A 15,810-nucleotide genomic window follows, 5' to 3' on the forward strand; every position below is an offset into this window, starting at 1 on the left:
TTGAATATATTATTTTTTATCGGTTATGACCGTGAAAGCAAGTAAGCATATCCATAAATTTTATTTCCACAAGTTTGCCGACATCATATATATAAGTTACAATATAATAGATAACACGCAACTTATATTAATATAACGCAATTACAACATTTGAATTAACAATCAATAATAATCTATATAATACAAATTTCTAGTGAATTGAATTTTAATTATTTAATTTATAGTCCCTCGGCCCCACGTAAAATTCTCATTATTTCTATTTCAATAGTATTAAAATAAAATTTATAAAATTATAAATAGATAAAAACAAATTTATAAATTTACTATAAATATATTATATATAAATTTTAACGGAAAAAAAAAAACTAATTTAATTTTAACTTAAAGAAAAAACATATTATTAACACCGATGTATAATACGGTTGGAGTCTAGTTCATGTTATTCATTTAAAAAAAATGATTTTCGAGTAATATAAATATTGTTTTTAAAAAATAATATTATTAAAATTTCCGAGAAGGAGACGCACCCGCCAAAATGATAGCGTGCTACTCCCAGCTTCTCTGTGTATATTGAGAGAGGGAGTTAAGAGTTTGTTGGTTATTAATCAACAACTTCTTCTGCTCCCACTTGGAATCTACAACTTCTGATCTCGCCGGCCATCGATTTGTTCCCCGAATTGGAAAAGTTTGTTTGTTGCAGGATATCTCCATTAGACTGTGGCGGTTTCTATGAATGGTTTTGGTGCCAAGCAATCGGTTCTTTACTTGCTCCAATTTCTGCAATTTTAATTGTAATCACTAACTCTAAGGTTCTTCCTTCATTTTGAGTCTCCTTTCTGTGATTTCGGGAGATTATCGACAATGAGTATGAGCGCGACTGTTCCCTTGAAAGAAGGAGAAGCACCAGAGGCGTCCACTAGTGCGCCGGCGGAGGCGGCGGGAAAGACTTCGAAGGTTATAGTTGGATATGCTCTCAGTTTGAAGAAGAAGGACAGTTTCCTGCGGCCCAAGTTTCTTAACGTAGCTCGGTATTGTTTCGTGTTCTCTTACATTTTCTTATCCTTGAAAAATCTTTATGCCTTTCGACGCATGTAGAAACCCGTTGATAGATTTCCTTTCGTTTCTGTCTCGTCTGCACTCAGCAAACTATTTGAATTTTGCTGTGATGATTTGATATGGGCGTTTTTTTGTATATGATTAGCTAACTATATGAATATCTATAAAATACATTGGATTTATAGTCAAGATGTTGATCAGTAATGGAGTTGGTCGATGTCGAACTTTGGTAGGCATAAAGATTCTTTCTTTTTTTATTAGCCGAAATGGAATTATTTAATCATCTTTACATGAATGAAAGTAATTGTTCTGGCACTGATTATGTTGGTGAAGAATAACAAATACAAGAAGATCGAGCCCAAAATCTACCTATGGATAAACAGAGATACATAAATATACTATAGATATGATATAATCTTGAATAAGGAATGGATTCTTACCATTGTGGTATAGATAAGCTTCCTCTTGATTATCGGATACTAGTACAAGTGGATGGGTCTCAATGGCGTTCTAAAAGTGGAATTAGCTCGACACTAGGAACTATATTCACTAAATACATAAGAGGAAAGGGTGTTCTAACATCATGGACACTAATTCGCCAACTTTTTTTCAACATTAATTGTTTGATTGACTTATCCTACAACTGGTTATGCTTCTTGAAGGGGGGAATATTCTATAGTATGTACTTTTGAGGCTAATGTCAAGATAATATTACGGCCGTACATTCATATGTCCTAAATTGGATTATTTGCTTTCGGTATGTCTAAGCTTTGATCTTTTGCAAGTCATGCTACAAATAAGTTTCTTATGAAATCACTAACATTTGTTAGTTTCACTTGTCAGCATTTTCAATATAAATTAGTTTTTACTCATTTTTTCTTGTTATGGTAGTTTACTTATCTTTTTCTAAACCAGTCATTTGGAAGTTGGAATTAAAAATCCACCCTATATTAGGGATATGCAGGTTTGCTGATAAATGTGTTCTGTAACTATTATTTTTTTCACCATTTAATTGATTTGAAATTCTCTCTTGCAGAACCAAGGGGATTGAATTTGTTCCGATTGATGTGAATAAACCTTTGTCGGAACAAGGTCCATTCGACATTATTTTACACAAGGTCTGATTTATTCATATAAATACAATTTACTTGATTAGAAAGAACTGCAAGTCTTGTTATCTATTAGGACTAAATTCATCATCGAACTTCGTCTTTCAAACTTCATTTTTTATTCGAAAATGAGTGACAAAGTTGCTGGATAGAATTGAATAAATCTAGGCATCACACAAATCTAATGCTATGTAAGTTGGGTGACCAATGCATAAATGCCATTTACTATCTTAGACATTGTCCATCCATCTTTACCTTAGTTTGCTGCTATGTAAGTTGTTATTGATTCGTAGAAAGTAAATTTCAGGTTCTCTAGATACTGACAAAACGAGGTACTGATTGGCTGCAGCCAACAATTTTCCCTGAGAATGATTCTCATACTTCAACCTCTTTCATTAAACTCGATGAATGTATTACGATAAAATCAAATATATAAAGAAAACAATTTTTGAAAAAGAAGTGAAAAGCAACAGAGACAAAATGAAGATAAAAATAACAGTAAATCTGTAGATGGGAGACTCATTATTAGATCTTGTATTTATCTCTTGCTCTTCACCGATCATACTCTGCAGTATGCATTTAGACTGTTTTTTTTCTATAGTCTTATTGTTTAAAAGATTACGATTCAATCTAGTGAATTAAAACTATAATTACTTAATACTGTTGTTTAACTAATGATTGTTTATTTGTTTTTTCCAGATAGAAGGAAAGGAATGGACTGAAGCTCTTAAGGTTGGTACTCTAAACTCTATAGCATTAGAAGTAAAAAAAAAAATTGAATGATGCTTACAATCCTTTCTTTCTTGATGATGATGTGCATTTTATCTAAAGTCCATGTCATGATTCTATAAGAAAGACTGTCTTGTGCATTATATATATATATATATGTGTGTGTGTGTATATGTATATCTGCATATTCGCAATGCAGCAGCTCTATTTTGATACTTAGAAATATCTGTTTCTAGCATCCTCATACATTTTGTACTCTCAATGCTTTTGCTAGGTTGATTATATATTTAGAATCTACAATATTGTCTCCCCTATTTTAGAACTAATATTAAGAGGCTAGTTAAAATATCTCTGACACTTATGATAACATTTCATCTATCCATCTCATTCTATTTTGGGTTTGAGCCAGGGACTGAAGCCGGAGGTCATAGTCCTTGACCCCCCTGATTCCATTCAGCGACTGCGAAATCGCCATTTGATGCTCGAGGTGGTTTCTGATCTGAAGATTCAAGATAGTGATGGTATTTTCTTGCTACACAAAGTTTTCTCTTTCCCCTCTCTTTGTTTACTTTCATTTGAATATCACAGCTATGTGTAATGCACTAATGTTCTTGGACAGGCAATGAATTAGGCCATGTTCGTGTTCCGAGACAGGTGGTGAGTTCTAGCAATCCTGCTTCAATCCCTGATGAAGTTTCTAAAGCAGGACTAAAGGTGCCACTAGGTAATTGAAATGAAATTGAAACACAGATTCTTTTTCGCCAATTTGCTCAAACTTTGTCGAATGATCCCATTTTCAGTTGTGAAACCACTGATCCTCGATGCAACTGCAAAGTCGCATGAACTATCCATGGCGTACGACCTTCCATCCCTCGCAACACTAGATGGTCCCGTTGTCTTACAAGAGTTCATCAATCATGGTATGCGCCTTGATCATCTTTCCTCAAGGAAAATAAATACACACACTTCATTGAATTTTATATAACTAGATTACCTTGTTTCCGGTAGGCGCAGTGGTGTTTAAAGTTTTCGTAGTCGGTGAGGCTGTTCGAGTTGTAACACGCCCATCTCTCTTTGATGTATCCGAGTCCGAACTTTCAACACTTTCCGGCATCATTCCCTTCCACAGAATTTCCTCTGCTAAATCATATTCAGTCGCAGTTCCATATTTTGGTGAGATTGCAGCCTCCTTGTTTGTTTACTTTTGTTACTCGACGATTTATAGCTAACAAGTACGAATAATAATTTATGGATACAGAACTTCCTCCGCAGTCTTTGGTCGAAGGCCTTGCAAGAGAGATCCGCGAAAAACTGGTAAGAAATAATACATCTTCTCCTTTTCCTTTTGTGTCGTCCATTGCGCAATATGTATGTATAACATGTGTCCGCCGTGTAGGGACTACGGCTATTCAACATGGACGTTATCAAAAAGAGATGGAGCAAGGAATACTACGTCGTGGACATAAACTACTTCCCTGGATACGCAAAGATGCCCGGTTACGAGGACATATTCTCCGACTTCCTCGTCAGCCTCGGCCCGAGCATGAAACAGCTGTGATGAGTGTTCATTTTCTTACTTCTTCTACATCTACCTTTCTTTCTTAGCTCAGATCTATCATATCATAGTTCAAATATACAGAAAAAATACCTTTCACTGGATTACCAAAAAAATGTTTTTGTGGGGATTATCCATTGTTATCGCATAAGGTCCTGACTGTTTGATCAAACATATTAAAAATCTTGTGGATAAGATATAAATATAGTTAAATAATTTAATACTGATAAGATGCGTATTTCGCACACATAAAACACAATTAAACACGTGATAATAATAAATCTTAGATCTAACGCATTAATACAGTATAAAATTAACCACATGGATGTCTTTGGGTTATGTAAGAATAATGAATATTTTATTGAAAAAATAATAAAAATAAAAAAGTAATTGGAAGTGTTTTTAGAAATTTAATTAGAAATTAAAATAAATGAACAGTAATAAATATATGTAAATAAGAATTGAATGAAATATAATAATTAAATTTTATTTTGTTAATTTTTGCTAAAATTACAATGAAATATAATAATTAAATATTAATTTATACTAAAATTAGTAATTAAGTAAATTTAGCAAATAGACTAAAAATAAAAATAAAAATAAATTTGATGGACATATAATATAGTATAATATATATATATATATATCCACATGCATAAAAGTAGTTCTACGTAGTTAATACTCAATTGAACACAAAAACCAAAATACTACAATTTAATCGAATTAATAAATCAACTAATATACAGTAGACGGACACATAAATTAAATGAAATCAATAAATCAATTAATAGACAAATTAGGCAATGAAATACACTAATTAATTGAATAATACACCTAGACAATTAATACACTCCCATTAATTTGAACATAATGCACAGAATCACAATTAAAACAAATCAGACAATAAATTTTCGAAATTAATACAACAAGCATAGTCAAAATAGGTGTTCACAGTCAATGTGTCCAAAAAAAGATTTTAATCAGTAAGTATCTGATGGTGTAGGGTGTACTCGTGACCGTAAGGTAATAAATCCAAATTGTGTCGCCTCCAAATCTTGTTTGCATACAAAATATTAGTATATGAATCATGTCATGCATGTATAAATTGATCTAGACTCTTGTGTCCACCTACCTTTATACTCCCTCCGTCATGCACGGAGTTTTAGGTATGATATAATTAGTAAATAATTAAAAAAATATATTAGTAAAAATAATTATAAATTAAAATTAAGATGACTAAATAGTTTAATTAAATATATATATATAAATTATGAATTTTAAAATGTTATTAAAATGCATAATTATATTTTATTTTTTTTTAAAAAAAAAAGATATCATATGGGACGGATGAAAATACAAATATTGGAAAAATTTAATGGGATGAAAGGAGTAATAGTTTATTTCTTATTTCTTCATTCTAATATGAATTGTTGTATCTAATTTGGACATGCAAGGTATAAGTTAACAAATCATATCACGAGCAAATCTAAATTTCTATGTTCATATATCTTTATAATAATTTAATTTATGTTAATCCCTTTTGACATGGATGGTCATATCTAATTCGATGATCAAGATATAAATATATAAATTGTGTAATGCATGCATAAATAGATTTAGATTCCTAAGTTCATCCACCTTTATTTATTGCTCCCTTTGGAAAGAAAGGGAGCAACTAATATTATGTCGTGGACATAAATTTCTTCTCTAGTTTGAATCAATCGATGAATTTGTTGAATTAATTGCACGAATTTTGAAACGAAAATGTACCTAAATATGAAGTCATAGATAAATCTTGGACAAATTGGTTTGATCTTCAAAGATCAAAGGTTCTTTTCTATTCTTGACAAGAGAAGAGCAAAAGAAATAAAAATCTTTGTATGACACTTTATCTCGAGACTTAATCATAACCTATTTATTTAGAAAAAAACATAATTGAAATTACAATTATATCATTGATTAATATTTTCATTTTAGTCACATCACCAAAATAATAATATTACACGTGAGTCTATTTTGCATGTATAAACTAAATAATTATTTAGTTAATTAAATAGATAAGGCGCAATCTTACAGTAGTATATCCACATGCGTAAAATTTTCAAAATTTTAGTTTTACGTACTTAATACTCTAAACACATAAACAAATGAAACACAATTTAATCAAATTAATAAATCAATTAATAGAAAAAATAGGCAATTAATACACAAATTAAGAATACACAAATTATTTTAATTTACTTAATTACCTTTAATTAATTAATGGTCTAAATTTGTAAATGGTGAGTTAGAATTTCATCTCAGCATATAATCTTTACCTATCAAATTAATAAATCCATAAAAATTTTCGAAATTAAGACAATTTCAAACATAGTCAAAATAATTGTTCACGGTCAATGTCTTCAAAAAAGATTCGATCCTTTCACCAATTGATCGATTTTAAAATAGTTTAATTATAAAATTACTTATCAATTGATTAACCCCGGTTGATACTTCAATTGCCAATTTCTTACCCAACAAAGAAATCAACAAATTAAATTAGGTCTCTATTTAAGTTCTCCCTAGACCTAACAAACTCCAAAGATAGAAGATAAATATAATTTGAACTTCAATGTAGAGAATAATATTTCAAGAAAACATAACTTTGATTCCTGTTTCAAACACTTGAAATGAACACTCTTCTAGCTCACATATCAGATTATCTTTGAAAAACAAAACACTATATACTTTTTATTAGTGTTCGATTCTACAATTCTGCAGTTATGAAATGAGCGAAAAAAATTACGATGATGGTGGATAATAGAAAAACAAAATACTCTACTTGCGATTATAATTCTATCTTATCTGGCACGTTGAAACAAACAAAAATAAAAATTGATTGATCGTGTCGATTTCAGATACAACGACACAAAAATTGGAAAACTTTTTCTCGTATTCGGAAAGAAAACCGTGTGAAGAATAAGATGAAAAGTCAAATTGTGTGGTGGTGGTGAGTGATATGGGGGTGTTATGATACGCGGGTAATAATTTATGTTGAATGTTGACTTTTATGATAAAATAAAATATATATATATTGAGAATTATTTTTGAAAAAAAAAAATTAGCATATTATTATTTTTTTACTTTCTACTTTATAGGTAAAGTGATATAATTGAATGAGCTAAGGAAAAAAAATTATAAGGGATAAGAGAGTATATATATATTCTTTTTGTTTACAAGAAATTAATAATTTAAAATAAAATATTAATTTTTATATTATTAATACGATTTTCTGTATCTAATATATAAAATATATTTATTCAAAAACACAATATGGACACATATATTCAAGTAAAACAAATTTTAAGCATAAAGAATTATTATTCATTTAAAATTGTATGGTTTATTTTTTTGTCTCAATATTATTATTTCTTACCTGCTTTCATTACTAGTTGTAATTTAAAACTAGTAAATGCACCTTAAATTGCTAAGGAATTTAGTCAAATGTTTTTATATTCTATGGGTATGTTTATAATTGATTATGATAGATAATATTATTTTATTTTATTTAATTATATGTTTATTTTAAAGGATTAAAATCCATTATTGTCTTCAATGTTTGATTATTATTATACTAATTTTGATTTTTATGATTATCATATTATGAAAATATTCTTGAAAAAAAAATAAAACATTCACGAAGATATGCAGAATGAATATGTATGTACATATACACAGAACATGGTGATTTTCACATGCATATATATATACATGTTATGTTCTTTTTTATTTTTTTTTAAATTTTTTGTTTACTATATAAGTTTTTATAAAAAAAAATACACTATTATTGTAATGAAATATTAAATCGAAACTGCTATTTAAATAAAATATATAAATACGAACAGATACCAATTTACAAGTGAAGTGTACACATCAATAGAGAATGAGACTTCAGATTATCTTATCCAAAGCTATATATAATACCCATTACCTACTCTTTTTGGAATTTTGTGCTTGGACAACAATATATATATATATATATATATGCTCCCTCCGTTTCGGATATTTTATCCGCTTCAATATAGATACGGAAATTTAGAAGGAGTATAATTAGTAAATAATTAAAAGTATATTAGTGAAAGTAATTATTGTATAATAAAAATAATTATATATTACGATTAAGATAACTGATTATTATAATTAAAATTAAAAAAAATTATAAATTAAATTTTTAAAATAAGATTAAAGTGTATAATTCTTTTTCAAAAAAGAAAAATAACAAAATAAGTGGGACAGACGAAAATGAAAAGATAAACATGAAATGTGGGACGGAAGGAGTATTTTTTTTAGCAAGCTTATTTTTTACTTTATAAATTTAGTTAATAAATTTAATTACTATATACGTTCCATATAAAGTGATAATACGTCTGATTTTCAGTACGAGAATTTATGTAGATAATAGAATAATTTAAAAATTAACAGACGGTGATAGATGAGAAAAATATGTATTTATTATATTTTTTAGGTAATATAATGTAATATATATTTATCAAGGAATTAATTATTTCATACTATTTCACAAATATTATAGAATATATAAATAAAAATAAATATATTACAAAATTTACGGAACGAAAAGAATATTATTTTAATATTTTATATTAAAATATATTTATTTTAAAAATACTATCCAATAGATATACATTCCAATAGCCATTGTCCTCGGTGACATGTCAAAATTGAACATTTTGAAGTAGTTAGAATTTGTTTATCGAGGCCATCATTACAGGGTGTTGCTTGTGTCAAATCAGTACACTAATATGAAGCAATTAATATTTCATCACATGATATATAATATATGATCAAGTTACCATACTAACTTAAAGCCATTAGTATCTCATTATAAGACATATAACGTACCATATGTTATATAGAAATATGTATTGTATGAGTTATATGTTACTCTCACCTATCATATTCATGTTTTCGTTTCTATCCGTCCCACATCTCATGTCACTTTCTTTTTTTAGAAAATGATTTAAAATTTTAATCTCATTTTAAAATTTTTTATTTTATTTTAATTAAACTAATTAGTTATTTTAATTTTAATTTATAGTAATTTATATTATAAATTAATTATTTTCACTAATACATTCTTAATTCTCTAAATTATACTTATCTTAAATTCTCGTGTCTAGACACCCAATGTGGGATGGAGGGAGTATATTGAAATCAATATATATTGTGCTACATGAAATTATATAATTTGTTATGCTATATATTGTATTAACATTAGTTGTATGGATTATATATTGTGTTGTACGGTAAAATATGTTTATTGTGTTGTTGTATTGAATTTATAATATATTATGTTAGATGTAATTGTATAATGTGTTATCAAAATATATGTTTTATAATTGTTGTCACTAAAAATATTTTTCAACGGCTTATCAGAGCAAGCCTGTCGAAAATTGAGTGGGTTCTCCGACTTCCTCTGACTATTGTTTTGGAACGGACAAAAATGGTAAATATGACTATTGTATTGGGACGAATGAAGTATCATATATTATATTAATATGTCCTATTTGTTTTATAAAACCAATCAACACATGATATACTTCCCTTCCCGGAATATCTAACCTATTTCATTAGTGATATAATATTTAAGGTAATAATATTTAATTAGTTAATAATAGTGATTTATGATATTATCTTTTATTTTTTATGTAACAATTAAAATAAATTTAATATATATGATTGAAAAAACTATAATATGCATTTAAATATATTTAAAATATATGACAATAAAAACATATATGCATTATGAATATCATATTGTAGAAAATAAAATTTCTTATAATATAAATAAATAAGAAAATATTTTATAAAAGATATGAAGTTTTAAATATAGATAAAAATATTTAGTTATTTTTTAAAAAAAAGAGATAGAAATAAAAAAATTTTGAGTTGGTCCTTCACTATGTATGATGTCATATATTATTATATTAATTAAGTTGATTTATATTCTCTATGTCCAATCTAAAGTAGCATTTTATTATTTTCCTCTGTCTCACTCAAAAATTCTATTTTCTTATTTTAGTATTAGTAATAATAGTTAATATCAAAATATCCTTAACTTTTATTTATATTATAAATATATCATTACAAATACAATTATTTTATAAATAAAATCAAATGAAAAAAATATCAAAACCCCTTGTACACTTTCACTGAACAATAAAATACTATTATATTTTTAATATATTACAAAACTCAGGCTTATATTCAAAGGGGATGGAGGAAGTATTTGTTAAGTATGTTTTGATTTAATAAATTTTATCCAAAATAAAAAAGTGTTAATTGTTAGGAGACAGATAAAAAAAATCAATCAAAATAAAACGAATAGAGTATTTTACAATTTACATACAGGTTATTAGAGCATCAATTATAGTCATTATCTTTATCCCGTTATTTTTTTATTTCTTTCATCCACGTCATATTTATCTCAACATTCAAATTATTTCATTTATCTCTCCTTATAGTAATTAGTATATCACCTCTAACACACTATCTTTACTATTTTATAAATCCACAATAATTTATTTATTTCCATATATTTTTATTATGTAATAATATATATAAATAATTTATTAATATATGTATTTCTATATATTTTTTATTTTCTAATAATATTTTAATATAATATTATATTTTAAATTTTAAATATTAATCAATATAAGTTTAAATAATTGAAATTATTCGAAATAAATCAACATATATATTAATTAAAAATTGCATAAAAAAGAATCGTAATATAATATAAACGTATAAAATAAATGTATCAATAATATAACTTAATAATTATTATTTTTATTGTCAAATTGTATCCAATAATTTAATTTAAACACTGATTGAAAAAAGTAGTATTTTCAATAGTCATTTCATTTAATTGAATAGGAAAAGGTAGATAATTGGTTAATGAATTTTAAATATATTTATAGATAATTTATGTTAAATTTAAACTTTAAAATTTTGAAATTTCAAAAAAATTATTTTATTTTATTTTATTTTGTTGAAGGTAATGAGTTCTTGATAAAAATATTAAATTTTGACAACTGTATTTTTTTATAGTAATAAGTTTTGGTATAGTAAAAACTGAAAAAACAGTAATAAAGGTAACAAAATAGGTAACGGTAACGGATGCTCTTATAAAAAAAAAAAAAAAAAAAAAAAAAAAAACAATCTTACAAAAAAATTCAAATTAAATTGAACTAGATGACAGTATAAGTTTAGAATTTACTTCAATGAGTGATCACATTCAAATTCTTATTAAAATATTAACTTGAATGTAATAATTTGTGTAAAATAATTTTTTTATATATATAAAAATTGTAAAAATTAAATAAGTTATTTAAAATTTTAAAAAAAATCATTAAAATAGTAGTAAAAATTAAATAATACATTAAAAAAAATCAAGAAAACTGCAAATCTAATAAATTAAAATGGGGTATCAAACCCACAAATATATTTATTTACAATATAGACCCATGACAATTTTGCTATAGAACTTTTACTCCTCAAATCACAATTATCTTTCCCACCAGATATTAATTTTCTTCCTCTCATAATCGTAACTGCCCAAATATAATTCAACCACAGGGGGACCGCTCGAATCGGCGCCGGCGCCGCCGTGAAATACTCTAGCTCCGCCACAATTTCGCTCATCGGAGGACGGAGAGCCTCCACCGGCGACAGGCAACGCGCCGCCGTCCCTAGCAAAAGCTCGACGGAGCCTTCCATGTCCGGCGGCAAACGAACCCTAGAATCGCACACTTGGTGCGTACGGCGTCGTTTTATCAACGGCAGCGCCCACTCCACCACCGACGCCGGAGATTTAGCCACGTCGATGGCTTTCCTCCCCGAAATCAACTCCAGCAAAACGACGCCGTAGCTGTAGACGTCGATTTTCGTGCTCAGCTTCTCCGGCGCCGTGTAGTTAGGGTCGATGTAACCTATCGTGCCGGCGGGAAGGACGTCCGCGCCGCCGTCCAATCTCACCGCCAGTCCGAAATCGGCGAGTTTCGCGTTCCAATCTCCGTCGAGGAGAATGTTCGCCGGCTTGATATCTCGGTGAACGACGGAAGCGTCCGGCGCGTGGAGGAAACGCGCCGCTCTCGCGAGTTGTAGCGCGATTTCGAGGCGGTTACGCCACGTAGGCGGCGGCGCGGCCGAGCGGTGGAGGAGATCGTGAAGCGTACCGTTGGGGAGGTACTCGGCGACGAGAATCGTGTCGCCGGAGTCGCCGCGGCCGACGCCGACGAGATCGACGATGAGCTGTGGATTCGGACGAAGCGCGGAGAGAATACGCGCTTCGTTCTCGAGCTTCGTGTTGTCGTGGAGCTTCCGTAGACCTGAGGACTGCTTTTTGACGGCGACGAGTGTACCGTCGGCGAGGATTCCTTTGTAGACGCTGCCATGGCTGCCTTTTCCGACGAGGCGCGCGGCGGAGAAGCTCGCCGTGGCGGCGTCGATTTCGTGCAGGTCAATTATTCTCATATTTGATTTGATTTCATATATTGCATTAATTTTGAGGAATGTTAGTGATAATAAATATAACACGAGAAAAGGTCACTGCGACATAATAAAATACTACAATAATTTTAAAATATAGAATAAAATAATTGAAAATAAATAAAGTGTTAGTAGAGAATATAAATTTAAATTTAGGAATAGTTTAAATAGAAAAAAGCAAGAAAAAGCAAAGGTGGGTGACAGTCAGTGTCTTTTATAGATATTGCAGTGTGAGCTGTTTAAGATGTATGTACGTATGTATTTGTAAGTGTATAAAAAGGATTTTATACATCACATAAAAATTAATATACTATACACATTTATTAATTTTATATCACTTATACAATTCTCTATATTTTACGTACAAAAATATTATTTCAAATCAAAATACAAAATAAACACACTCCATGTAGTATTTATCTTGAAAAATATTATAATAAAAGCATTACAAATAAATATATCAAATTCTACAATAATATTTTAAAATTAATTATATTGTTAATTTAGTTTGTATTTAAAACACAAATCAACACCATTAAATCTTCCTAATAAAAATGTAACATTATTTAAATCAAAACTCAAATCAAATCCAAACAAAATGTTATATTCCTAATTATAATTATCATTATTACTCTCTCCGTTCCATAAAAAAGTTATCAATTTGCTTTTTATACGTAGTTTTAGAAATATTAGTATTATATTGGAATATAGTAGGAATAAAATAGAAATGACCAAAATAACCTTATTAGTATGTGTGATATAAAGGTAATAACATTTGTGTAATATATTGTAAGTTATAAGAGTATTTGTAATGTTAGGTAGATAATACGGTTACTAAAAAAAAGAAAATGAATACTTTGCTATGAGATAGAGTAAAATAAAAAAATAGATACTTTGTTATGGGACGAATGATCTATTAAAGTTGAATCCAAGTTTAGGTCCACCTGTAGATCTCATTACCAAATAAAAGAGTGTTTAGAAATCTGAAATTTTAAAATATTATTAAAAAGTTAGTATTTAATAGTATATAATTATTTGTATTATATCATATTTATTTTTATTAATATATTTTTTAATTATTTAATAATTATAATTTTTTTAAATTTCCGCATCTAAGGTAACTACTAAATATTTTATCGGAGACGAAGAGAATAATAAATTACGAATTGGTTCATTTTATCATCAATATTAACGAGTTTAGAAACCTTCTCGTATAGCTACGTTCTTTTTGATACTCTCTTCTATTTCTCTATCATCTATTTTTCAAAACTTTATATAATAATCATTTTGTCATAAAACATAATACACAATTACTATTTAAACAAAATATAAATACAAATCAGCCAAATTCAAATAAAATTGGAAAAAATTTCAACCATCGTTTGTTAATCATGTTGGATAATCGGTTATTTTGCAATCGATTATCTTGTGAGTGAAAATGCGACACGCGGTGTATCAAATTAGTTAGATTAATTTGAAAGAAAGAAAGAAATATTATTTATTTATTGTGTACGGGGTTTGATTAATATTTTGGTTATTTTGTCAGTCTCGAGACAAACCAAATTGTGCAAGTCCAAATTAAACCCGGATATATGGCCTAAAGTGCAGTATTATTTGGATAAAATATTATCCGTTAGATAGATTTATTATATTCTCAAACAGAATGTTTGAAATTAAAATAAATTACAATCGTTTCAAACAGTTTGAAATTAGAATAAATTACGATCGTCACAAACAGAAAGTTTGTAATTAGAATCAATTACAACTGCTTCAAACAAAAAGGTTTGAATTTAAAATAAATTACATCGATAATTAAGATCATAATTAATTGATCCCCTAGCCATTTTGGCCAAGTGGAGTCGCCTATACAAAAGGTCTTCCCCATTCATTCTAAACAACTAACACAAACAATTCTCTCATCTTTCTCTCCTCTTTTTTAGCTTTTCGGCAGCCTCTCCAACTTAGTTCCTCTATCGTTTTGTTCACCGGAGCTCCAACGATTAAAGGTGTCACTCTCATTGGAGACGGAAACCGTTTTATCTTTGGGTTAGAATATCATCCACCGGAGGCACTACAGGGTGTATCTAATTTTCAGAAAGAAGATTCATCCTCGACTTGGTTTCACTTTTATTCTCGCAATAACTATATATTCCAACAAATCAATGTTTTCTTCCCTCAAAGTAGTGGGAAAATAATTCGGTGTGCTCATTTATATACTCCTTCGTCCGCTTAGAGTTATATTTATCTTTTGTGTTATTGTACTTAATATTAAAAATATCTTTTATTTTGTATAATTTTTGTACAAATATCTTTATATTAGTATTATAGAATACACTGATAGAAGTTTTTTTTTTGTCATTTTATCTTGATTTGTACTACGTTTTGATATAATAATTTATATTCAAATATCAACATACAAAAAATAAATGTATCCTTAAAGCCTAACGAAAATAGTATTATTTTGGTAGATGTATAATTACGTGTGTTTATTTGTGTTTCACATTTATTTTTACTTTTATTTACTTTACAATGAACAAATTTTTATTAAAAAATAATAATAATTAAAATTTATTTTTATTAAAAATTAAATCCAAAATTTATTATTTATTATTAAAAATATCATATCATTTTTTTTTTCTCATTTAAAATAACAAACAAAACTTAATTCTACACAAATATCAACCAATATTCATTTTTTTATATAAATTAATATATATTTGATAAAAATATTTACTAAATGTGATATTTTATATAAGTATTTGTGACATTTCGATCCGCAACCTACAGAAAGTCAGGCGTATCAGGATCTTA

The 15,810-nt window shown here is 28.1% G+C and overlaps 2 protein-coding genes across 2 annotated transcripts; one reads left to right on the forward strand and one right to left on the reverse strand.

The window, feature by feature from the left end:
* The first annotated feature begins 861 nt into the window (after positions 1-861).
* Positions 862-4,543, forward strand: LOC127252365 (inositol-tetrakisphosphate 1-kinase 3-like). The gene is made up of 9 exons (XM_051276520.1): positions 862-1,028; positions 2,093-2,174; positions 2,865-2,897; positions 3,304-3,415; positions 3,514-3,618; positions 3,695-3,814; positions 3,903-4,067; positions 4,153-4,208; positions 4,291-4,543. Exons 1-9 carry the CDS (start codon positions 862-864, stop codon positions 4,450-4,452), a joined length of 1,002 nt encoding a protein of 333 aa, XP_051132477.1. The 3' UTR covers positions 4,453-4,543.
* Positions 4,544-11,921: 7,378 nt separating this feature from the next.
* Positions 11,922-13,427, reverse strand: LOC127252571 (serine/threonine-protein kinase-like protein At5g23170). The gene has a single exon (XM_051276801.1). The coding sequence runs from the start codon at positions 12,982-12,984 to the stop codon at positions 11,926-11,928; it is 1,059 nt and encodes a 352-aa protein (XP_051132758.1). The 5' UTR covers positions 12,985-13,427; the 3' UTR covers positions 11,922-11,925.
* Between the last annotated feature and the right edge of the window lie 2,383 nt (positions 13,428-15,810).

This window comes from Andrographis paniculata, unplaced genomic scaffold (assembly GCF_009805555.1).
Source record: "Andrographis paniculata isolate CXL003 unplaced genomic scaffold, ASM980555v1 Contig46END, whole genome shotgun sequence".
In the NCBI taxonomy this organism is placed as follows: Eukaryota; Viridiplantae; Streptophyta; class Magnoliopsida; order Lamiales; family Acanthaceae; genus Andrographis; species Andrographis paniculata.